General features: G+C 36.7%; 1 protein-coding gene across 1 annotated transcript; it reads left to right on the top strand.

The window, feature by feature from the left end:
* Nucleotides 1–598: 598 nt before the first annotated feature.
* LOC129270999 (sterol carrier protein 2-like) lies at nucleotides 599–26311 on the top strand. The gene is made up of 14 exons (XM_064107103.1): nucleotides 599–1039; nucleotides 6897–7088; nucleotides 7861–7989; nucleotides 11500–11626; nucleotides 13101–13164; nucleotides 13769–13855; nucleotides 14518–14668; nucleotides 15932–16079; nucleotides 17298–17405; nucleotides 20572–20731; nucleotides 21100–21184; nucleotides 21850–21982; nucleotides 22752–22828; nucleotides 24133–26311. Exons 1-14 carry the CDS (start codon nucleotides 992–994, stop codon nucleotides 24226–24228), a joined length of 1605 nt encoding a protein of 534 aa, XP_063963173.1. The 5' UTR covers nucleotides 599–991; the 3' UTR covers nucleotides 24229–26311.
* The last annotated feature ends 1401 nt before the right edge of the window (nucleotides 26312–27712 follow it).

The following is a 27712-nucleotide window of genomic DNA, read 5'->3' as shown; positions in this document are numbered from 1 at the left end:
GACATTTGTATAGCTTACGTGTACTTCCCTTCTTAGGACTGGAAGATGTTGTTCTAGCAGGGATATGTGACTATTTCCTATGGTATGGCCTACAGTAGGCCCTATAATTATAACATGGACCTAGGTCCATGATTATAATGACCACTTCTGCATTTGGATGTAGACCACAAGATCCCTGGAGGGTTTTCTGGGCATGGGACATTGTTTATGTTGGATTAACTACTGGTTAAATCGTATCTGAGTTATCAATTATCTTCTCACTGGGCACTGGTAGCAGTTCCCCTGGGAGGCTGATTGACAATGTTTACTAGCCAATGGAAAGTGACTCTGAAAGAAGGAGGTGGGTCCAGATTTGGAGCGTGAGAAATGATTTTTGGAAGATTATGCAGACCCTGTATTGGAACAGCAAGTTTTGTATGTGCTAGTCTTTGCGTGGAGGCACACTTGTTGATCATAGTTCCAATCAGGGTCTGTGCCTGTATTGGAACAGCAAGTTTTGTATGTGCTAGTCTTTGCGTGGAGGCACACTTGTTGATCATAGTTCCAATCAGGGTCTGTGCCTGCAGACTAGGTCGAGGCCAAGTCCACGCGCATGCGTACTCTCAATCCGAAGACTCAAGTCATGAATATTCATATGTTGGTCCAGAACTCGGTGGGAAAAATAATTTCGCCCCCGGCCCCGCCCCATATTTCAGGCCACCCCGCCCCGCCCCCCCCCCCCTGTATCACGTGACAACATACAGGGCCCCAAGCTGCTGCGAAATAGTACCAGTGCCAATATTGTTCTCTCTTGCTGAGTTGCTCGGGTCACGTCAGTAATTCCGCCGGCCAGGTCAGCCAGCTCCAGCCGCGTAGCCGTACCGTACCGTAGCTAAGTGCCGATCTGGATCTTTCTGCTGCAACAGCAAACAAACGACTGTTTGTTTTCTCACACCAAGTTGGATTTTCCTGAATTTCTTCATTTTAATTGTTACAGAATATTGCAGCAGTGATGTCGAATCTTCAGCGAGTATTTGTTGTTGGAGTAGGTATGACGAAGGTAAGTGATTATGTTTAAAATATATTTTTTGTACCAGTCTTGAGTTTGACTCTTCTTTTTATTTGCGGTGCAGGTGCATGAAATACTAGTATAGGTCCATGTAGACCAAAAGCTTCAGTCTCTGTATTTTGGTTGTTCCGCTGAACTACGTTGGCTCCACTCACCATACATAAATGGGGATTACAGTAAAATGTCAGAAATTGTTGAATAAATCCCCAGAAACGACGGTTATTCCTGTCTAAGGTCCATGATGATATTGACTGTCCATGTCCGTCCTTGCATGCCCTTTACTTAGAACCAAGTTATATTTGTGGTTTCATAAATTCATATCTGTAATGTATCATAACTTCTCGAAATGAACATGATTGATAAAACCTATAATTTCATGAAGAAGGACTTCAAGGAGAAGAAAGAAAAGAAGAAGAACATTAATAACTTCAATAAAACAACGGGAAGGAGGAGGAGGTGGTGGAGGCGGAGGAGGAGATGAAGAATTAAGGTAGATGTAAAAAATTGGCTTACCGGCATGTTTGAAAATCTAATGTTCAGTTGTTAGATCCCCAGGACCAAAATCCAATTGAAACCAGTTGGATTTCCAACTGGTTTCAATTGGTTTCAATTGGTTTTAACTGGTTTCAATTGGTTTTAACTGGAATTTAACAATTTCCAGTTGAAACCAATTGAAACCAGTTGGGCAACTGGAAATCCTAACTGGAACCAGTTGGGTAACTGGAAATGACTTCCAATTGGAAATGATTTCTAACTGGAACCAGTTGAGTAACTGGAAATCCCAACTGGAACCAGTTGGGTAACTGGAAATGACTTCCAACTGGAAATGATTTCTAACTGGAACCAGTTGGGTAACTGGAAATCCCAACTGGAACCAGTTGGGCAACTGGAAATCCTAACTGGAACCAGTTGGGTAACTGGAAATGTCTTCCAACTGGAAATGATTTCTAACTGGAACCAGTTGAGTAACTGGAAATCCCAACTGGAACCAGTTGGGTAACTGGAAATGACTTCCAACTGGAAATGATTTCTAACTGGAACCAGTTGGGTAACTGGAAATCCCAACTGGAACCAGTTGGGCAACTGGAAGTCCTAACTGGAACCAGTTGGGTAACTGGAACCAGTTGGGTAACTGGAAATGACTTCCAACTGGAAATGATTTCTAACTGGAACCAGTTGGGTAACTGGAAATCCTAACTTGAACCATGCAGTGTGTAACTGGAAATCCTAACTCAGTAACTGGTACCAATTGGTTGAATTTGGGTAACTGGAGATGACTTCTAACTGGAAAGATGGGTAACTGGAAATGAATTCTAATTGGAACCAGTTGGGTAACTGGAAATAAAACTGGAACCAGTTGGGTAACTGGAAATGATTTCCAATTGGTTTCCAATTGGAAATTTTCCAGTTACCCAACTGGATCCAATTGAAACCAGTTAATTTGCATATTATCTGCCAGTGTGCACATATTAATGTTTTATGAGATTCATCATCATTAACAATGTATCTATCTAATTCTTTTCAATTTCAAGTACCACACTTTTTAAAGATAAGTATTTAGAATACTTAGCAGTGAAAACCATGTTCATAAATGTTATAGATTATAATTAAAACAGATTAAAGGATAATTAGTACACCACTAACTGTTACCAAATTACATCAAATAAAAATACATATATTTGAAGATCTTCCATATAAATATATACATATGAAAGTCTGTATTTTATCAATGCCCTTTACATTGGTATTAATAGACATATAACACTGCTTCTATGTTGGCATGAGCAATAGTTCGTGCAAATGCTAATTAATTTGTAACTAATTAAGTTCATTTCAACTGGAAGTTCCAATTGGATCCAGTTGGAAACCAATTGGTTTCAACTGGTTCCAGTTGAAACCAGTTGCCTCCAATTGGTTTCATCTGGAACCAATTGAAACCAGTTGCCTCCAATTGGATTCAATTGGTTTTAATAGGGAAATTTGAACAACTGGAACCAATTTACACCAATTGCCAACTGGTTCCAGTTGCCCAATTGGTTTTAACTGGAACCAATTGGCAACTGGTTTTCAATTGGAACCAATTGGTTATAACTGGAACCAATTGGCAACTGGTTTTCAATTGGAACCAGTTGTTCCAATTTCCCTATTGAAACCAGTTGGCCAACTGGTTTCAATTGGTTTTGCCCTAATTGGTTTTAACTGGATTTTGGTCCTGGGTCTGCATCTCTCAAAATTTCTGAGACTATTTTTCATTATCATTATTAATTATCAAATTGAGTATTACTAGGTCTACACAGAGCTGACATCGCTCAGGACACAATTATAATTCCAACCATGGTCCATGCACATTTTATTTTATCTCTCAAAGCTGATAAAGTTATGACTTTTCAAATCTTTGATTTTGTGCAGTCACACATTCTGCTGTCCAGTGGAGTATTAATCATGAATTCCATGAATTACATTTTTTGTGGTTCATTAAAAGTTTGATGAATTACCATGCAGCTTTCAATGAAAACTAGAAGCTGCTGTTTCTTCTAGCATAAGTACATGTCATTTTAGTGCAAACCCAGTGCAGCATTAAATGATGGAAGATATGATTCCAACAATCATTTTCTCAGATATTTCTTTGGCATTTTTAATGGTAATTATATCAGTTGTAGATAGTATTGAAAACCATTTCCCGGTCTGTATTCATTGCAGAATGGCCAACTGATGAACTTTCTTAAAGGTGAATGAAACCCTTGAAACCAGCTGAATCCATATCAAAGAGAAAAATCAAAGAAACATATTGTTGAAAGTTTGAGGAAGATTGAATGAATAATAAGAAAGTTATGAGCATTTGAATGTCGAGATCACTAATGCCATGTAGATCCTCCCATTGGCAATGCGACCAAGATCTGTGATGTCACACACGTACAACTCCCTCATTACTTAGTACTTATTTCACTTATATTCTCACTTTTATAAAGTCTATCACAAGGTGAGGTGTTCTCTTTATGAGACTGAGAGGACAAGTACAGAGGTTTCACAACATTATATCATTGATGAATCGTTTGTCATATGATTAGAATGAGCAAAAAGATATGGTTTGGGGTATATTTTCAGTGTCCAAAAGGGGAGAGTTGTTCATCTGTGACATCATAGATCTTGGTCGCATTGCCAATTGGAGGATCTCCATAGCATTAGTGATCTCGACATTCAAATGCTCATAACTCTTCTATTGCTAGTCCTATTTCACTCAAACTTTTGTTGATCTTATTCTTTGATTTTTCTGCTTTCACAAAAGCTAACTTGCTCCAAGAGTTTCATTCTCCTTTAAAGGAAATACCCTTGCTCAAATCAAATGATTAAGCCATTTCGCACCTGTGCCCCGTAGCAGAAGGGTTAGCGATCCTATTCACTAATTTGAAAAAAAAAGTCTGATTGGTTCCTGGTCAGTCTACGGAGCAAAATGCGCCTGCAACAATGATCTGGATCTAGGCCATTTCATTTAGCGAGAACCTTTGTGTTACGGGGCCCAGATATTATTTTTTCAGCATAGTTTTTACCCCTTAGATGGAATGTTCACCCTGACAAAAAGTTGATTGTAAAAATAGCAAAAAAAATATTGCAGAAGGTTTGAGAAAAATCTATCAAAGAATTAAAAAAAAGTTCTCAGATGTTTAATTATTTGATTTGTAACGCCATATGCGAGCAGCTTTCCTACATACCATATGGTAAAATATCAATGAAATGTCATTTTCTCTGAAAATTGAAAATGGTTTTTACTGTACCTTCAGTATATCAATACACAAATCATTTCACACTGGTTTCTAAAAAGTAAACAAAAATAAGTCATTACGAACCATTAAAAAATTGAAATAAATGTTATGCATTTTATTACATTTAACATATGGGGCAGCTGCTCGTTTATGACATCCAAATCCAAAACTTTAAATTCTAATAACTTTCTTAATCTTTAACGATTTTGTTGAACTTTGGTTCACAACACAAAAAACAGAAAATAACGAAGAGTTACCTCGAAATTTTCGGCTGCTAACTGCAACCTTCGTCAGCGATGTGACCCGATTTGACCTTAGTGACGTAATGATCGATGATCGGGTCGTAGACATTCGGAAGCTTGTATCGCCCCCCGTCTCTGTTGAGAGAAGGTCTGAACGCCCGGATGTAGATGGCCTCTTTCACACCTCTCTCGAAGTACCGCGGCTCCCTGTCCAGCACTTGTACCTTGTTGATGTCAACACAATGGCCAGGGGATTCGATGTGGATGTGCTGAGATACCTCGGAGGAAGTGGAGCTAGGGCGTCGGTGTTCAAGGAATCTTGTCCTAAGGGAACGTTCTGTTTCTCCTATATAAGATTCCTGACATAGACCCTTAGTCGTCTGTCCTTGACAAGGAATCAAATAAATAGGACCGGTGATATCCTTCTTCTCTGTCTTATCTTTCGGCGCAACCAAGTACTGTCTAAGGGTCCTTGTTGGTTTGTAACACACCCTAATGCCAAATTGACTGAAATTCCTACGAAGGGCTTCCGATAATCCTTTAACGTACGGAAGTACAATCTGTCCTTTGGGTGGCTTGGGGTTGTCCTTTCTAGGCGGAGACTTTCCTTTAGCTGAGTTATCGATCTTGTTGAAGACCCAACTAGGATAGCCGCACTTGGAGAGAGCCCGTTTAACGTGTGCTTTTTCCTCAGAAACGGTGACTGGATCTGTGATAACCGCTTCCGCTCGATGGAAAAGAGTCTTGATCACACCAAGCTTATGTTCAAGTGGGTGATTAGAGGAAAAGTTCAGGTATTGGTCGGTGTGCGTAGGTTTACGGTAAACTTTGATATCCAAGTTGCAGTCTGGTTGAATAACCGTCAAAGTGTCAAGAAATGCCAGCGACCGTCCTTCCTCACCTTCAGTGGTGAATTGAATGTCCGGATCAATCAAGTTCAGATGATCAGTAAATTCCTGCGAGAATTCTTTCTTGAGTTTAGTGTGTGTATCATCAACATATCGAAACCACCATATTGGAGGATGAGGTGCTGACTCAAGAGCTAATTGTTCAAAATGTTCCATGTACAGATTACAAACAATGGGGGAAATTGGCGATCCCATCGCTGCTCCATGGATCTGCTGATAATATATGCCATTGTGAACAAAATAAGTACATCGCAGGCAAACATCCAACAGTTTCACAATGTGGTCCACTGATAGGCGAGTCCTATCTTTCCAAGTGTTCACGCTCTGAAGTTTGGATTGGATAATCTTCAGGGCCTTGTCAATAGGAACTGAAGTGAAAAGAGCTGTCACGTCATATGATCTCAGTTCCTCGTCTTCCTCAACACGCGCATTCTTAATACATTCAGCAAAAGATTGAGAATCAGTTACATGGTGACAAGTCTGACCAACTAAAGGTGACAGAATGTAGGCAAGATGCTTGGCACAGTTATAAGCTTCCGAATGTCTACGACCCGATCATCGATCATTACGTCACTAAGGTCAAATCGGGTCACATCGCTGACGAAGGTTGCAGTTAGCAGCCGAAAATTTCGAGGTAACTCTTCGTTATTTTCTGTTTTTTGTGTTGTGAACCAAAGTTCAACAAAATCGTTATCTTTTACCAACACAGATGAACTTTCATAATCGTTTTCTTAATCTTTAATAGATTTTCCGTAAACCTTCACCAGTCTATTTCATTATTTTTACTGCTATTTTTACAACTAACATTTTTCAGGGTTAACTTTCCCTTTAGTAAGACAATAAAAAACCTTGACAAAGACTATCTACTTAAAGTACATTAGTTTAGAAGTAGAAAAAAAAACTACACTGTACTTTTCATTTGTTATTTCTTTCCAAGTTCTTCAAGCCTGGCAAAGCTTTTGGGGACTTCCATGACCTCGCCAAGCAAGCGGGCCAGGCAGCGCTAGAGGATGCCAAACTCCCCTTCGATGCAGTGGAACAGGCCGTCTGCGGATATGTCTATGGGGATACTACATGTGGACAGAGGGCAGTGTATGAGATTGGTATGACTGGAATCCCCATTTACAATGTGAGTATTCCTGACATTGCAAACTCTGGGGCCCGTCTTACAAAGAGTTAAGAATTATCCAATTAACCACAACTATGGAAAGCCAGCAACGTCAACATCTGAAATACCTTTTTGTTCAACATATATTCTAGAAATGATGTATGTTCATACAGTCACTGTTTTCTGGACGATTCAGTATGCTTCTCTTTGTTTTCAAAGACCTTGTGCAAAATTCCTAAAGAAAAAAAATTATGACATTGATGGATTTCCAAACTATACTTGAGGTAGATTGCATCAATCATACCACTTTGTAAGACGGGGGCCCTTGTCTTCATTTCCTTGAACCATGTTTGTACAAATAACTGGTGAAACGAAAGACAATCTTGTTTGTTAATATGAGGATAAACAAATAATGATAATATTACTAATAATGATTGTAATTATTATTGAAACATTGATAATCATAAAAAAATAGTGATACTAGTTATATTCATTTAAAGCGCTGTCTGTATAAATTTGTGAACATATTTGTTTTGTTTGATGATGTACAAGTACAAAATCTTTCCAGTAATAAAGTATACACAAACAATGCACATAGTCAAATCTTTTGGGATGACAGAAATCTTTTTGAGTAACAGGCAAAAAAATTTGGATAACACATATTTGCATATTCTGGTCTGAAAAAGGGCCTATTTGTTGACTTACATGTAGGATATCATCTGACTCATGAAAAGCTGACTTTTATGTCAGTAGGGTCGACTGTTTCTTAATCATTGTTTTTGATATTTTTCAGGTTAACAATGCCTGTGCCACAGGATCCACTGCACTGTTCCTGGCCAAGCAGCTGGTAGAGGGCGGTAGAGCAAACTGCGTCATGGCGCTGGGTTTTGAAAAGATGCAGCGAGGCTCTTTAACTACACAGGTATGTCATAAACCCATTTGCATTTTTTGGGGGGATGGGGAGTTAAAAAAAATGTTCAAAAGATGTGCAGGGCTATTCCATGGTTACCCACGTTACATTTGGAGACACCTTGACTCATACTTGGAGCTGTAACTCCATTATTATTGATAGGAACTAAACATCTCTTTATCACAACATAGTACGCAGTCTGACTATCCTTTGTATAAAAACAAAACTTGGGAAATTTCATTACGCTCCTGGCAAATCTTTGAAATGTGTCGGTTACTCATGCTACATGATTTGGACATGCATATAATGAAAAGTGGACATAAGTGAAAAGTGTCCTCATACAAGGCTTTTATAAAAGTTGATTATATCCATTTCAAAGAAGTATATTAGGGAGACAAATTTGTGTATAATTAAAAAAATAAAGAACACATGGTTTTTACTAGGGGTGCAGATAAAGTGGTTACTCACGTTACGGTTCAGATGGGCTATATGTACAAAGACACATTGAGCTCATGTCCACCAACCTATGGAATTGCCCTGCATGTCTTTTTGCAAATGTATTTGATTACATTACTGTTGGTTACTAATCTATATCAGTGTGCACATTAGTGCAGAAATTTAAGTTACCATACATTCAACAGAATCAATTAGGCAAAAAGAAAAACAAGATGTTTTGGGCTCTGGAAAGTAAGCAAAAGTCAGGTAATACTGTAGACTGTGTTCAGAACATCTCATTTGTATAATTATGTCAAATATCTCACATGCAACCTGTTTACATGAATCTCCACATCTAGAAGGTTTTGTGAAATTTGAGGGTCTCATAAAACCAAACTTATTCATATAATTTAAAACCAATGTATACAGGGAAGATGTTATTTTCTGAATTTATCAGGATAGGTTGCCAGTTCGTGATCCATACAGAAATTTATTCAGAATGAAGAGAAATTGTATTTCATCATTATTCACCATACAGTATGCATTAAGATTCAGCTTCATGAAAGTAATGGTAATGATTATACTGTTTAAAGCCAGATGGTTGATATGCTGATTTTTTCACACCAGGTAAAACATGAAATTTTTAGTCTGAATTCTCAAACTGTTAGGATGATTTTATGAATCGATTATGAATGGAGTAATACATCACATATTTTGTAAAAGAATACCGCTACCTCACACCTAAGACCCAAGCCCCTATAAATGTGTTTAATAACTTCAGGGGGAGAGTTCAGTGAGTCATGCTTTAATAAATGCCAATGCGCATATGATATGTCATGTTCAATCTGTTAATTAATTTAATTAGCGGCATTTAGCGCACGTCCTAGCGTTTATATGTATACATGTAATTTGAACAATGCGATAGTGCTTTCTGTACCGCATACAACTAGGAATTTAATCTGTGAAATAAGTCCCCCAAAGTGAATTATGAACCTTGAAAAAGCATGTTCTACTAAGCCTAAAATGATATATATAAATTGTCATAATCGATTAACAATAAATCTCACAAGTACTTGATTGAATGCAGTTCTAAGGAATTCTGTGAGAGCTTAAAAAAGAATAAGGAGGAAACAAGGTTTGAAGTTTGGGGTACACTCAAGCATGAGATGTGCATGCTGTGTAATCGCGGTGAGACTGCAAAAATTTGTGATAAAGAAACTCTTGTATCTTTTTTTAAAATTCAACTTGACAACTTCAAATTTTCACAGTGTGAAGAAGAAGAATTAATCTTTCAGATTTGTAAGCCAATTGTTTTCTAATTTTTGCCTTTTGAATACCAAATTAGTATTGTGGCTATTTACAGAGAACCCACCGTGGTGAGTTTATTAATAATAATAATAATAATAAGCAACAGAGATTGTGTTAAAATGTTTTTGTCTCGCCTGCATAGCAGAGCGAGACTATAGGCGCCGCTTTTCCGACGGCGGCGGCGTCAACATCAAATCTTAACCTAAGGTTAAGTTTTTGAAATGAGAAAGTATATGGACCTAGTTCATGAAACTTGGACATAAGGTTATTCAAGTATTACTGAACATCCTGCTCGAGTTTCAGGTCACGTGACCAAGGTCAAAGGTCATTTAGGGTCAATGTACTTTGGTCAAGTTGGGGGTATTTGTTGAATTACTATCATAACTTTGAAAATTTATGGATCTAGTCCATGAAACTTAAACATAAGGTTAATCAAGTATTAGTGAACATCCTGCCTGAGTTTCAGGTTACATGACCAAGGTCAAAGGTCATTTAGGGTCAATGAACTTTGGCCAAGTTGGGGGTATTTGTTGAATTACCATCATAACTTTGAAAATTTATGGATTTAGTTCATGAAACTTGGACATTAGGTTAATCAAGTACCACTGAATATCCTGTGCGAGTTTCAGGTCACATGACCATGGTCAATGGTCATTTAAGGTCAATGAACTTTGGTGGTGTTGGGGGTATATGTTAAATTACCATCCTAACTCTGAAAGTTTATGGATCTAGTTCATAAAACTTGGACATAAGAGTAATCAAGTATCACTGAACATCCTGTACGAGTTTCAGGTCACATGACCATGGTCAAAGGTCATTAAAGGTCAATGAACTTTGGCCGTGTTGGGGGTATTTGTTGAATTACCATCCTAACTCTGAAGTTTATGGATCTAGTTCATAAAACTTGGGATATAAGAGTAATCAAGCATCACTGAACATCCCCTGTGAGTTTCAGGTCACAAAACCAAGTCAAAGGTCAGTTAAGGTCAATAAACTTAGGCCATGTTGGGGTAATTGTTGAAGTGCCATCATAACTTTGAAAGTTTATGGATAGAGTGAATGAAATGTGGACATGGGTGTAGTTGACAGTCTTAAGTCTCCGTTCAAATGTCATTTATGGTCAATGAACGTGGTATTATGTCATTATATGAATGATGTTTTTGTGAATGATTATTTTATAGTACCGGTACTAGTTTTCAAAGTTAGCACTGCTGCTATATTAAATTGCGTAATGCAGGCGAGACTGCCAGAGGCGTTCCACTTGTTATTAAAAGCGCTGCATACTATTACCCCGACTTAAGCACGGCTACTCTTATCGGATGCTTGAGCATTCAAGGAATTTCTTCCTACCAGGTAGTACACCTGGATGGAGAGTGGCAAAGGAAGATAAACACCTTGCCAAAGGATGCAAGTGCTGTGGTGGGATTCAAACCCAGGACCCTTTGGTTCAAAGTCTGGAGACTCACCTTGCCAAAGGATGCAAGTGCTGTGGTCATGGGATTCAAACCCAGGACCCTTTGGTTCAAAGTCCGGAGACTCATCCACTGAGCCAAAACACCTCTACAACTTATTTTTATTTTTTATTTTTTTCAAGAAGTTTATTTTCATTTCCATGACAAATATAAATCAAATACAGATACAAATCAAAGTACGGGTACAAGATCAATTTTACCTTAGCATAATTATATATTTTTTTTTTGGGGGGGGGGGCTGGTCACAAATGTTCTCAATCTTGATATCTTATTGTTGACTCTAAACCATTTCATTTTTTTCTTGTAGTTCCAAGATCGTGCTAATCCTATGGAGAAGTTTGTTGAAGTGATGTCTGAACTTCATGATATTACTCCATCTCCGATGGCTGCTCAGCTGTTTGGTAATGCTGGAAGAGAGCACATGCAGAAATATGGTAATTATTACTTTTCTTTTCTTGTTTTTTTTTTTCAAATGGTTTTGAAAAGGTAGAAAGAAGAAAATAAAGGATAAAGAGAGTAATAGAGGAGTGAGTAAAGGTCCAGTCCCACTGGCTTGAGGACACAAAGCGTATGCATAAAGGATAAAGTGGACGATCAAAATTTCGGGGTGGCTCCATCCGTTTTCATCCGCTCCAGAAATTGACAAAATTGGCTAAAAATGAAATCACAGTCAACGGATGCTCAATGGATACAGAGTGTATGAAACACATATGCAAAGAGTACACATCGGATGCATAACGTTTTCCAGCGAATGGCAAGATTTTTTTTTTACGTTCTACATCCTCTTTGCATCCGTAAGTGCAGTGGGACAAAGCCTTACAATTTGTTTTTTGGTTTATTGGTTGATTGATTTAATTCCATTATTCTACATGTATTGTAAAATAATGTCAGACAGACTCAAACTTGTTGGAATTATATTCACAGATTTTGAATTCTCTGCAAGTGTTTACTCAATAGAATCTCTAATGAAAAAAAAAAACGATTATCAGATTTCTTTATCTTTTTTCTTTATGATTGTCCTTTAATGGCTATTTTTGTGACCCCTGGTGCCTGTATCTCTTGTTCAAGTTATATTATCTCGAAAACTTTATCTCAGTTTGATAGTAGGTTCAGTGTTCAATTTTTAGCTATCTCACTTCTTCATACTTGTACTTGTAGGTTTACATGTTGACAGTTTACAGTCATTTTCAACAGAAAAGTGCAAACTTTGAAGAAAATAAAGAATGCACCTATTATCCATCCATTGTACATGTAATTAATACTACATCATGCATCCTACGAATATCAAATGCGCTCTTCCAGATGAAATTGAAGTATTGTTTTCATGCCTCATAGTTAACCAATAATTTGTGGATCAAGAAATTGTACATCTTGACATCTATAGGTGTTTGTTACAGTAATCACTCTCATCTAAGAAATTTGAATTCTGTAAAATTCTGGTACATGTACAGTATATGGTTGTTAGGGGAAGTTTTATTTTGTCTTGTAATTTTTTTCACTGGCTTCTATTACCTTCTGACCTACATAATGTACTGAATCCTTGCATCTGAGTGGTTAAGAACAATGTTGTCATGGAAACTTACTAGTATTGCCTTCATGAAAACCTCCCATGGTTATTAACATATGCCATTGTTGTGGTGCAAATCCTGCCTTGGTGGAGCAATTTTTGTTCAAAGCATTTATCTTTGAATGCCTCTCTCCACTCGGGTTAATTATATGGGTATCATATGGTAGAAAATAAACCCTGTCTTGCTACAAACATAGAAAAATCTGGGTAATGATACTGTTTCATATAGGTGCTTTTAAGCATCTCCTTGTTTCAGATGTTGGTAGTTTAAGATATAAATGATGCCGTTTTATGATTTATTTATTTTTTAAAGTTAATGTTTCTTTTTACACTATAACTAGGAACCACACCAGAACATTTGGCCAAGATCGCTTACAAGAACCACAAGCACTCAACTAACAACCCGTAAGTAATAGGGTCAGTGATTAGCTTCACTTTAGAATTTGCAGTTGGTGTTACAAGGTTTCATGTAAGGCTAAGTATTGTACTTTAAAGCATCTTGTATACAAAGTTTACCCTTGTCCTGAAGTGTCGATGAAATGAAATGATGTATGCAAGTTTCTTTAGATTTTAGGCTAGCTAATTGATTCATTTTCTCATTTATGTAGATGATATAGTCATGCTCGTATTTGAAGTGAATTGATCACGTGATGTATTCTATGATGTTACTTTCAGTGTTAAATAATTATATTTACATTTTCTAAAATCAGACAATTAAATTTATGAAAACTGCCATTTAGGAAAACTGACATTATTTTTTTATCTCTAAACATACAGTATGTACAATATGGATATGAATGAAATTTATTTGAATGGAACTAAATGTATGGTTACATGCAAGTTTAATCAATCAGATAACCTTTGTGAACACCGAATTCAAAGATATCTCTCTGTCAGTAAATTGACTTTTGACATGATTGTTTAGTAATTATCTAGGGCCTCTATCCTTAGTATAAATAAAACACAAAGTAAATCCTGCTAATGAATATAATATGTAATTTTTATGTAGGAATTCTCAATTTCAAAAGGAATACTCTATGGAAGAGATAAGGAACTCGCCAAAAGTCTATGAACCACTTACAAAATTGGAATGCTGGTAAGATTCATGTGCTAGTTTTCAAGACAGTTCATAAATATATGTGTTTTTCACATCACCTGTTATTTTTTGGCAGGGGGGTCATAGAAGACACAGAGGCCTGTTTTTTTAAAGTTTGGTTCAATTCAGGGGATGGTCTAACTTGTGCTTCCTGTTTTTACTTGGATCTTTACTCATGTTTTAATGATGAAGATAACTATTTAAGAAATTATTCCTAGTCAGGTGTTAATCATTTGAGTACAAAATGAGGTGATGAATTGAATTTGTACTGTTCTGATACCTATCACAATTGGCTATCCATTACCATTTACTTTCAAAGTTGAATTGAAGAAGTTCCCAAATTCTTATTTCTTCCGTCTTCCATCCGATGTAGCAGCAGCGGCCATCTTTGAAATTTAAACTTAACAAGCTTCTAAAATCTTATTTCCTTAATCTTTCATCTGATGTAGCAGTGGCAGCCATCTTTGAAATATAAACTGAACAAGTTTCTAAAATCTTATTTCCTTAATCTTCCATCTGATATAGCAGCGGTGGCCATCTTTCAAATTTAAATTGACAAAGTTTCTAAATTCGTATTTCCCTTAGTCCTACATCTGATGAAGCAGCGGCAGCCATCTTTAAGATTCAAATTGACAAAGTTTCAAAATTCTTATTTCCTCTAGTCCTACATCTGATGGAGCAGCGGCGGCCATCTTGTGCAACGAAGACTTTGTAATCAATCATGGCTTGCAGGATCAGGCTGTCGAGATCGCTGGCATGACAATGAAAACAGATAAACCAAACACATTTGAAGATAAGAGCTCTATGAAGCTAGTAAGTACTAGTACTAGGCGTTTATCTACATTTGCCACTCTCCACCCAGGTGTATTTATAAATGATTTACCCGGTAGGAAGGACTTCCTTATGTGCTCAAGCACCTGATCAGGGTAGCCGAGAAACATTTTAGGAAGTGCTATAAACTGTAAATTTTGCATATTGCTATTATTACTATTAGTAGTACACATGTAATATTAGTAAGAATGTGTGCTGTGATTAGGGGAATATATGTTCTTTTACATGGTGCCTAGATATCTGCGAAAACAATTTTAAAAAATTGTGAAATTGTGTATTAAAGTCAACATATGTTCTGCAGAAATTTTGAGTATAATGTAAAATAGCTTGATTTTGAATAGTAATTTCAGCAATCACTTTGAAAGGTAAGCCTTTAAATTCATTTAAATGGTGAACAAAAATGTGCTAGAAATGCCCAAATCCTTGAGGTGGTGACAAAAATGAACTTAGATTTTGCCATATCTATGTTATGTAGTTGTATTTTTTGTTAAAAGTCACCACTGGATGTTTTTTTTAAAGAATGTGCCCCTAGTGCATAATAATATCCCATAAAGCCTACTGGAATGAATTGAATGTAGGCTGTTGTGGTGTGGTGAAATATTTATCGTTGAAGGGAATTCCCCTGTGGTAACCAGCAGCTGGTTGTGGGATTCATACATAAAGAGTGATCTGTGATTAGAGTCTGATTATATGGACCCATCTCGTGGACCAGAGGGATGGGGGGAGGGGGTGGAATATTAACTTTTTTATTACACTGTATGCACAATATTGTAAAGTAATAATAATAATAATAGGCATTTATATAGCGCCATCTATCTAGAAATATTCTATTCCGAGGCGCGATGTTATCATTATTATTACCCCGGCTTTAGCTCGAGCTGCCTTTCAGCGCTCATGCATTCAAGGAATAAATCCTGCCGGGGTTACTTACCCCCCCCCCAAACAATTTTTTTAAATATTGTCAAATTAAATAAATAATGAATGATACCCTTTGTGAGATTTTGATCAAATGTGTCATTTTATAATTTTACAAAAAACATTGGTATGAAATTTGCTCTCTTAGTATATCCAATGCTGCACATTAAATAAAAACAAAGCCATTTGAGTAACTACGCGCAAATGTGCGGAATATCACAAACCACTTTTATAGCAATTTTCTAGAAACAGACAAGGCACTTGAAAAGTGTATACATGTATGTAAATTATAATTTACTTCAGTGACTGACTGACTCATGTTTTATGTAGGTTGGTTATGACATGACAAGGCGAGCAGCAGAGACCCTATTCAGCAAGACAGGAGCTAGTGTTAGTGACGTAGATGTGGTGGAACTACACGACTGTTTCGCAGCCAATGAACTTATCACATACGAAGCACTGGGACTCTGTGATGAAGGTAAGTTCTTCAGTAAACTGTAAATGCAGCTGAAAATTTAAGCTTGTACAAAAAAGGACAATGTTTTTTTTTTTTTTTTTTTTGGGGGGGGGGCTGGGGGCAGATAACAAAGTGACATTTTTTATTCACTTCCCCCTCCCCCCTTGGACATTTTGCTAGACAGTTTGTTGCAATTTTATTTTGACTTCATTTATGAATAAAGTATACCATTGCTTACATGTAACACTTCCATTCAGAATTCATAATATTTAGAATGAAATGAGAGTTTTAGGAGAGCCAGAAGGGATAGGTCAGAGATGAAGGATTGGTAGATGGTCACTGGGGGTGTGAACTAAATCGAGAATTTCCTGTCAGTGTGGACATACATGTATCTGGTACCCTTTTCTCACGACGTTTTCTTAACCCCGGACTATCGTGAGTCCTGTACTATATTTTTTCCTTTTCGCAAGGGCCAAATTTTCTGCCTATCCCCGTTTCAGGAAATACTTGCCTTTCTCACACAAAACTCGTCCCAGACTAGTGGTAGCCATTCATGAGCGCTTATCTCTGATTGGACAACAGCGCTGGTTATGTTGCTGCTAGGGCATGCATGTACATGGAACACCGGTCCTTGGCTGTGCCGGGTTTCTTTTCTCACAATAACTATTATCCCCGGATTTTCATGTTTAACACCGCAATTGACTGGCTAACCCTGCTATTTTGCAGGCCATTTAGCCCCACCTGCATTTCAGGGTAAAGGAACATTTCGCCTGTGAGAAAAGGGTATAAAATGTTAGATTTTAGATTTACTGAATTCACTGCCAGCAATATTGAGCTTGGAGAAAAGTTAAAGAGAAGATCTGTAATGCTTAAGCCAAGGTTACTATTCTGCATTTTTGAAACACTTAAAGACTTTTGATAAAGTGAATCTTAGATGAGAAAAGCAAAATATTCCTAATATTATTGTTACTGCAATATGGCCAAGAAGTTTTGAAAGCTGCTAATAGGAATGGCATACAATGTGCCAAGTTCTGGCCATATATCTGACATTTACTTTAAGTTCTAGATGATGGACACAAAAGAAGACAATTATTACTGCCAACATGATACCTGTGAAACTGCTGTTCTAGAAGACTTGTACGTGACAAATAATATTGATGTAAACTACTGTGAAAATTTTTCTAACCATGCAGTCTCTAAAAAGCTCAAGTTAAAAGTAAATTTATTTTGTATTTTCAGGTAAAGCTGGGGAGTTCATAGACAGTGGTGATAATACGTATGGAGGAAAGTTTGTCGTCAACCCAAGTGGAGGTCTCATTTCTAAGGGCCATCCTCTCGGAGCCACAGGTGAGACTAAAGAAAAACATATTGATGATTGCAACATCATATTGCTTTTTTGTATACTACTGTTGATGGCTTTGATTTAGTTAATTTGAATATATGGAAATGATGATATTAATACCAATATAAATAAATTATCACATTGTTTATCAGCTTATGTTGGGCAAAATATTGCATTATCCTGAAATCAAAGTTTGGGGTAAGTAATAATCCAAATCCAACCTTGATAACCATCATTCTCTTTGAAATGAAGAGATATGCATGTAACTTTCATCAACAGTTTGTAACTGCTTATGAAAAATATAAAGCCCAACGCATACTATGCAATCCTATGTGACACATTTTTTAAATAAATCACATTTTGCATTAAATTTGAAATTATTTTATTTGATGTCCAGCATAATGTTAGGAATAATAAAAATATATTTTTGCTTTGCGTCAAGCCCTGTGGTCAAAGTAAAGTCCAAATTGGCTTCCAAGTCGTTGCCGATGATGTCATTAGAATCTGGAATTGAATTTGATTTTGTACCTACAGGGAGGCTCGAACTAGACTTTATTTTGATTTTAGTAGTCCTACCGTAGAGTTTGCATTGGGCTTTACAGTTTGGAACTGCTTATAAAAGTGTAGATTTACAGGCCTGTATTCTGAACTCAGGGTTGAATTAGACCGTGGTCTAACTCTTTACTAAAATTATGAGAAGCCAAACATGTCAAAATTTTATTTACATTGTAGGCCTATGTTTCCTTTCTTTACTTGGCTCCTTCCTCATGTTTTAACGATGGAGAATTCTTTTTCAGTTATGAATGATTTGAATGTAAAATTAGTTGATAAATTGAACTTGTACTGTTAAAGATACCTGTAAAAATTTGCTATCCATAGTTAAAAAACAAAAAATTAGACCTGGGGAGCGTTTCTTTAACATTTTCGTCCGACAAGTTGTCAGATCTGACATCTTTTCCTCATTTTGATTGACTGAGAAGCAGTGTTACTATGGTAATTGTCGGATAAAATGGGACTTGTTGGATAAAATATCTGACAAGTCTTTCATGAAATGCTTCCCAGGGGGCCGTTTCATTAAGCTGTTCGTAAGCTAAGAGCGACTTTAAGAACAACTGGTGATCCTTTCCTGTGGTGAGTGATATGTTCATTGGTGATTACTTAGCGCGCAAGAAAGGTTCACCAGTCATTCTTAAAGTCGCTCTTAACTTATGAACAGCTGTATGGAACGGCCCCCAGAGTTTAAGTTAAACCAGAGTTCAGAATACAGGCCACAGAGTGTCCTCTCCTCCATATCCACCCACCTCTTCGTGTACGTATCTCACTTCTTGAACTTTGTAACAAAGGTTAATCATTAAACCATGCTCTGATTGCCGAGCCCCTATCATATGATAAGAGAAATTGGCAAGCTTGTCAATTATTGTGTACCTGTTGATTGGCTATACTTCAGAGTGTTAAGGCTATATTATTGTCAATTCCCCAACCCTCCTGCCCTGCCACACTACCCTCACTCTTCTCGCCATTCCACTCTCTCTTTGCATTGTCTCCATGTATAAACAGAAAGAAAGGGTACTTTTTATTTCATTTTTTAATTACCAATTATTGTGTACTATTGAATCTTATATAGGGTAATTAAGTTTGATAATTGTTAATTCCCCTTTCCTTTGCCCCCCCCTCCCTGTCACTCTGCTCTCACTCCTCTTGTCATTCCACTCTCTCTTTGCATTGTCTCCATGTATAAACCAAAAGAAAGCCCATTTAATTACCGATATCTTGCAGTCTGTTGGATCTTTAATATATAGGGTGTTCAGGTTTGATTAGTACTGTCAATTCCCCAGCCCTTTGCCCCCTCCCCCACTGTCCCTCAAAAGAAATATGGAGTGATTTTACTGACATATTCACCATATTTAATAATCATCTACATGTACATCCTTGGCTAAATCACTTGTGTGGTTCATCTTAGTACAATCACTGCATGTAGCAGATATGGAATCCAGGGTCAAAGGTTGCATTGATTGAGTTTAACCCAATTAATAGAGATAAGCCTGGAGTATCTACTCTATGTACATACATGTTACGCTCTATGATAAAAGCTGCATAGTGTACCTCTAGGTATCTGTAGTGTTAGTGATATTCATACCTTTAGTTGATCATTTGGTGAGTGCATTAATCATTAGTTTGATTTACATTTTATTTACCATGTAATACATTATTGATATTTTGATTCATATGACTATTGGATACCAGTACTTATGATGGTTTCTGTTATCCTAATTTTAGACCATCTAAACGGCACTGTTACTAAATGTATTTGATCATTATAATAATAATAATAATAATACAGGTATATTTACCCAGGGAAGCCGCTTCAGTTCCGAAAACTGTTCTCCCAGCGGGCCCTGCTATTATTATTACCCCGGCTTTAGCTGGGCTGCCTAGGCGCTCAAAGCATTCAAGGAATTTCTTCCTACCGGGTACCCATTCATCTCACCTGGGTTGAGTGCAGCACAGTGTGGATAAATTTCTTGCTGAAGGAAATTACGCCATGGCTGGGATTCGAACCCACGACCCTCTGTTTCAAAGTCCGAAGACTAATCCACTGGGCCACAACGCTCCACGTTAACACCATCATTAACATCTGTATCACTTTTCCTCTTCTGATTCTCTAGTGATTATGATCATTTAAGTCCTATTCATTGTATTGCTCTGTACTAAGCACCTCGCTTTCTGCGTCAATTTTATTCGAAAGTATTACAATAATAATAATAGCTGGATTTATTAAGCGCTTTTTGCCTGAGGATACAAAGCGCTGCTACTATTACCTCGGCTTTTGCTGTGCTGCCATGTAGGAACTGAAGCATTCAAGGAATTTATCATACTGGGTACCCGTTCACCTCACCTGGTTAAGTGCAGCACAATGCGGTAAATTTCTTGCTGAAGGAAAACACGCCATGGCTTGGAATCGAACCCACATCCTTCATATTGAAAGACGAGAGTCATAACCACCAGACCACGATGCCCCCACAAATTATACCGCTTGCTGTCTTTTTTCCCCCTCTCTTTCTTGTTCTCTGTCTTTTGCTGTTTCTCTCTTTCTCTTTCTATAACTCTCTCCCTGTCTTCTTCTGTCTCACCTTCTCTCTCTCTCTCTTTCTCTGCCAATATTCTTTCCAGGTCTAGCACAGTGCGCTGAGCTTTGTTGGCAGTTACGAGGTCTAGCAGGCAAGAGACAGGTAGAGGGCGCTAAACTAGCTCTGCAACACAACATCGGACTCGGAGGAGCAGTAGTGTGTGGATTATACAGGATGGGATTCCCACAAGGAGACAGACCGAGGTAAGCTCCCCAACGTGATATTCAATATGTGGGACTGAAATGAAGCTACTAGTCGGACTGATTCACCAGCATTAAAATATATATGTGGGACTGCAATAAGATATTTTAGAGGTAGTTTGTGCATCATGCAATCCTGTTTGTGGCACTGAAAGCTACCTTTGAGAAATGCTAGCTTGTGTGCTTCAAATATAGAATGGGCTTTCTATATAGCAAGACAAGCTAAAACTCATGTTGAATTAAAAACATCAAAATCTATATGTGGGACTGAAATAAAAGAAATATATAAGAAGATGGGTTGTTAGTATCATAGACAAAGGAAGGCTAAATATAAAAGTATATTTGTTTTCATATCATTTTCTTTTATGCAGGTATAACCTCCAGGCCAATCTAACCTCTGCAGAGGAATTCAAATGTGAAGCTATCTTTAGAGAAATTGAGAATGTTCTCCAAGAGGTACAATATCAATTATCCCTTACTTCGAGTATTTTCATATACTTCCACATTCATAAAAACATAATAACAATATTTGCAATATACATGTAGGCCTACTGCAGGACGGATAATACAAGAACAATGGATAGAATGATGACAGACAATAATTCATGTTATGGGTAATTCTACATAAACAGACATCACTTCAGAGAGTTTCAAGCATTATTCTTTGAAATTTCCTGTATTCAAATAGTTATTATAATAATGATGATAATGATTATGGTATATGTACCTTGGGTCTCCCAGTGGGCCCTGCTATTAGCTCGGATACCTAGTTCATGACGAGTTTATCAGACACATCAATGGTATATTGAATATACAACAGAATAAGTGCAATTTCTTTAGGACTATTCAATGATATTTTGTAAAATTGATTTTATATGTAACTGAATGTTAAATGTATTTGATAAACTCCGCACAAATTCGTTTAATATTGAAAATTTGAATATGCGATACTGTGACACTGTCATTTCCACTAGTGGTATACTTTTATTGCTTCCACGACGTGGACATTTTCAAGCAAGTAAGTTGCATGACCCAAGAACACTTTAGAATTATGGTCACAACCACATTATGGTTGTAAAAGATTTTATAACCTGTTGCAATATATATTTTTTTTTTTTCAGAAAGGGGCGGAGATGGTGGATAAAATCAAAGGCGTGTATGGTTTCAAGGTGTCAGGAGGACCGGGAGGAAAGTCGGCTTCATGGATTGTAGATGTCAAAAATGGAAATGGATCTGTCGAGAAGAACTCATCAAGTATGTTTTAGGTTTCAACTATTCTCCTTCAAACTAAGAACCAAACCAACTAGTAATTATAATTTTGTATGACTGGTTGTGTAAAAAATGTTTACAGCATTTGTAGATACTTTGATTTTATTGAGTGTAAGTTTCGCTGTAAGGCTTAAATGTTTAGTTGCATATATTACAGAATTCAGGAACTAATATACATGTGCCAATTGCTCTTATAAAGAAATTCAAAATAGGTCATGACACTTTTTACATGAGCATTTGTAATGCCATATCTTTTCTTGCTTTGAATTTTATTTAAACTCATCACCCTATGTGTAATTTCATGTGTAAATCTGTTGTGTTTATTTCCATCTTGATTTACATTTGAGCAGTAAAGGGCAAATGAATATGGAATTAAGCTTCTTTGCATTGATTAAAAATTCAGGAAATTAGCAAAAATCTTTTGATAGTGATTGTGATAAAATTCAACATCAAAATAACAATCATTTGCTTACTAATATAAATAAATGTTTGGTATTGAACAAAAATATTTAGAGAGTGATTGTGTGATGAAATTCAATGTAAAAATAACAATCATTTGCTTACTAGTCTAAATAAATGTTTGGAACCTCAAAATTGTAAAATAGCCTTTAAATGGACAGACTGATGAGTGCAAGTCGAAAACCGAAGTATGTCCGTTTTTAGAGCTTACTAATTTGTACATAACATGACTCTGAATATGGTTGTCCTATTTTTTTTTTAAAGATGTTCACTGAAAATCTTTTTTTTGTTACAGAGAAAGCCGATTGCACATTTAAATTGAATGATGCCGACTTGGTTGATCTGATGACTGGAAAACTGAATCCTCAGAATGTGAGTATCAACCCATTTCATCTTTATACCATGAAGACATGTGCAACTTCTGCAGGTTTCCATGGTGATGAAGAATAGTGTAGTAGGTCTCGCGGTACACCATGTATCAATTGCCACAGAAGAAAAATACATGGTGTACCGTGAAACCTACTACACTAAGACATGTGCAGTTTCTAAAGGCCAAGATTTTTGGGATGAGCAGTAGCCCTTTAGTGTGAGAGTCTCATGCCTATTATTGTTTGCTACTTGGAACATACTTCTGGGGCCCGTTTCATAAAGGACTTACAACTGTTGTAACTTTGCCATAATGGCATCTACCACGGTAACAGGGCTCAGCAGCCAACCAAAATCAAGGTTACCATGGTAGTTGCCATAATGGAAAAGTTACAGCAGTTGCAGGTCCTTTATGAAACGGGCCCCAGAACTATCCACCTCTAAGCAGACAGTCAATAGCTGTACTATACTCTGGTTGTTATCGCACATCTAATATTTGATGGCACACAATGCAGAAGTCTCATGTATAATGCATGAGACATTGGCCCGAATTCATAAAGTTGGATTTGAAAACCCCCAATTTAACTCATGGTTTTATGCAGATTTCCTGCAGAAATTATGCTTAATTTACTGCATATACTGAAAAGTATCCAATACTGATGTGCGCTTTTGTCACATTGCGCTTAATTGATGCCTGTTGCCATGGTTAAGCACGCTATTTTATTTATGAGTCCACTGTCTTGAAGAGTGGACTCATTGATTCAAAGCATTGAACTCATGAATGAAAAAAAAAGCGTGTATAAACACAGCAGCAGGCGTTAATTTGGCACACTGTGACAAAAGCGTGCATCAACATTGGATATTTTTTTTATATACGTGGTAAATTAAGCTTAACTTAACAACCGATGGTTTTCGAAAATTCCTTTGTGAATTTGGGCATTAGTGGTCCATATTCTCGAAAGAAGGTTTTAATTGTATCGTGGTACAAAACCATGGATTATACAGATTTCTTGTATTATCGCGCATCCCTTTTAGCTCCCTTTGCCACAAGCATGCATTTGATTGGATATTTCTTAGTGTACATGATGAAATAAACTTCATTATGTGCAAAATCTACATAGTCCATGGTATTTTACCATGGAACAATTGAACCTCTTTCGAGAATAAAGGCCAGTATGTCTGAGGATACATGAATACTGGGTCATATCCAAAACTATCCACCTCAAAGCAGGCAGTCTATATTTTGTACTATACACTGATTATTACCACATATGAATGAACCAATCTCTGGTTTTGATTTCCCCTCTCAGGCCTTCTTCTCTGGGAAGCTCAAGATCAGTGGAAACATGGGATTGGCCATGAAGCTACAGCAACTCAAACCACCAACACCAAAGGCTAAGTTATAGAGATCAGGGTTCAATCCCCCTCCTGAGATCACCATTCCTTCCATTGCTGGTCCATTCATCCATCCAGCTATGGGACGTCTGTTTAAAATGTATTGCAGTTTTCAACATACTGCTTTTATGATTATTGACCCCGAAATCAGAATTGGGGTAATATGGGTTTGAGCACCCAGTGGAGAATATTTCCAGCTTTTACAATCTGAGATGGCCATCGACCTGAAGGAATTCCGTTGAAGGACTCCATTGTAATTTAATTCACTTTTCATCATTAAGTGTCATTTTATCATGTGGTGCATGCCATTAAATAAATCAAAATTATGTTGCATTTACTATCAGTCATCCATTATTTGATGATAATAATTTGGACATGTGTAATGTTCCATCTACTATGCATCATGATTAGATGCTTATGAGGCAGAAAAGATTGGAAAAAGAAACATAACAAAAAGAAGAGAAAACAGGATGAGAGATAATCAAGTTATCGTGAGATTTTAAATCTACCAAGAGGGGAAATTCTTTCATTGAAGACTGTTCTATATGATTGATGTGAATTGATGCGAGATTGAGATTGAGCAATGAAGGTGGCCCTGAACTCTCTTGACTGAGAGTAAACTTTAACACCAAATAGGATCTGTGTTTTGTTCAACCAGTTTTGTATCAAGAGATAAGACCCTTTATAAACCCACTGCTTCTATCAATCCATCAATAGGATTGTCTTTTAAAACAGTGTACTGTTTACATTGATGAAGCCAACCTTTGTAAATAAACGGTCAAATAGATATATGAATAAATAGCTCTCGGAGTGTTTATATCATCATATAAAAAATTTTCATCCTAAAGTTTTCATACATTTTAAATTGTAACTCCATCATGACTTTTCCATTTAATATGACATTCTTTTGCTCTGAAGTAAAATTGAAAATGCACTTCTATCATAATATGTCCTTTATTCTTACCACACAGTGGTGTATTATTAAATACTATCAAATTAAACTTGGATGTACCTTCTGCTTTGATAAATACAACAGTCAGACTTTCATACATGTGTAATGAATTTGGTTATGTATTTCCTGTATAAATTGATACCAATTAAAATACATGTACATTACATTTTTAACATTGCCTTTTAAGTTTGCCAAGTTAAAAACATGTGTCATATTCAATAATGGGAATGTATAATGGATGTGTGAATGCTATTGCTGTAGTAAAAAATTATATTGATCTTAATTACTTAACTGTAAAGTTTGTATCGTCTATTACCTTACTTAATCCAACTTGCCATCCTAACTGGGCATTGTAAGAGGTACCTGTAATCCAGTGAACAGAGAAAGTTATAAATTGATCGCTGCAGACCCAGGTGGGTATTTCATAAGGCTCTTTTAACTTACTAGTGACTTAAAAAACAACTTTACGAATGACTGGTGATCCATTCTTAGGAACTAAATCAACAAAGGAACTAAATCAACAAACTCAACAAATGAAAACTTGTTGTGCAAAATTTACGACAAGAAAGGATTACCGGTCGTTCTTAAAGTCGCTCGTAACTAAAGAACAGCTTTATGAAACACCCACCTGGTTTTGATGCAATACTGGAGAGCATTTCATGAAAGGACTTGTCCGACCTTTTATCCAACAAGTCCTGTTTTATCCAACAGTTACCATAGTAACAGTGCTTCTCAACCAATCAAATTCTAGGAAAAATATGAGATCTGACAACTTACCTTGATTTTGATTGGCTGAGAGGCACTGTTCTATGGTAATGGATAAAATGGGACTTGTCGGATAAAACGTCTGACAAGCCCTTTTTATGAAACGCTCCCCTGATGTGGAAAGCCTGTCTGAAGATGTAAATAATCAAATCTGATCATTAACTTTCTCAGGAATATCAACCCCCTCATTATTCCTCTGTCTATGAAGTAATCCAATTTGAAATCATTCATGGGATACAAGTTATAACAGCAAAATATTCCCCAAAGTTTACTCTTTTTCCTGGCTCGAATATAAAGATAATAATAATTATACTTGCTTATATAGCGCTTAACACTTTATCAGAAGTCTCTCAGCGCTATACAGTAATGCAGCATAATTACCTTGGCTTTAGCAGAGCAGCTGTTACGCGCTCTGCATTTCAAGAAATTCATACCAGGTACCCATTCACCTCACCTGGGTCAAGTGCAGCACATTGTGATTTCTGATGTGCATTTATGTGCATTTAAAAAGAAATATCTTTATATAATATTAGGATGGGTTCAAGGATGATTATATGTTTATATAATGATGAGGTATATTCTGCTCTGTTATTTTATTTAATTCCAATCTGCACATTATGTTGCACAAAAAGCAGAAAGTTATCTCAATTCATCATAATTGTATTTTGTATTACAAATGAAATTATTATACTATATGCACATTGTGTAGTAAGTGAATTTTTCATGTTGAATGTTTATTGCAATAATGTGTGTTGTAAACATTTATGAACTGATTTTGAACTTAAGCAATGTGCATTATATGAAAATTAAAGAAATGTCTATGAAATAATTTGAGCTGTTTATATCTTGTTTTAGGTTTGATTTATAGAGTAGTAGAAGATGGAACAATAGAAAAAAAAGAGAAAGAAGATGATAAAAGGATGATATTTATTTATTCATTTATTTGTCTATTTTATTTATTAATTCATTTATTATTCATTTATTCAATTGGGTATTTATTTGTTTGTATGGATGTTCATTTGTTATTCATTTATTCTGCTTTATTTATCCCAGAGAAGCCTCTTCAGCATAAAACTGTTCCACAAAAGTGCCCTTGTGTCAGGAAAGAAATTTAATTATAAAATGTTTCAGTTTAAACATGTGTTCAACATATTTACTTGTCCAGGAGACCACAAGCATATACATACGTTTTGAATATTTTAAAGGCAAGCGTTGGAAACGTTTGATACCCCCCCCCCCTTTAGAATACAAGTGTACCAGGTTGATGCCATATTAAGATGAGAGAGAGACAGAGATAGAGACAGAAAGGTAGAATGAAAGGGGTGGTGACGTCATGATAACCAGATAGGGTGAGGGGGATGGAGATGATGGAAAGATAGAGGAGAGAGAGAGAGAGATAAATGAGGGGGGTGTTGTCAAGACAGGAGAAAAGGATGGAAAAAATATAGGTAAGCAATATAAAGAGGATTGTATCACAATGAGAAGATAACATGTGGAAAGGACAATGTACAGGAAATAGAGGGTGTAAATACACTGAGATTGGGAGGAGAAGAGAAATGAATGGAGAGGGAGAGAGAAGGGGGATGATGTCAACACAGCAAAAGAGAATGGGGGAGAAAATAGGAGAGGATAGAGAGAGACAAGTAAAAAGGGGAAAATAAAGACTGGAAAGAATGTGAGAAAGGAGAGAAAATGGTGATAAGAGAGATAAGAATGGTTATGCACACGAATGAGTGGCAAAAAACAAAGAGGGATAAATTGACAGGAGATGCTTGCGC

The sequence above is a fragment of the Lytechinus pictus genome, chromosome 11 (genome assembly GCF_037042905.1).
Source record: "Lytechinus pictus isolate F3 Inbred chromosome 11, Lp3.0, whole genome shotgun sequence".
Lineage (NCBI taxonomy): Eukaryota > Metazoa > Echinodermata > Echinoidea > Temnopleuroida > Toxopneustidae > Lytechinus > Lytechinus pictus.
Note: the sequence above shows the minus strand (reverse complement) of the source record. Positions and strands in the feature narration are given on the sequence as shown.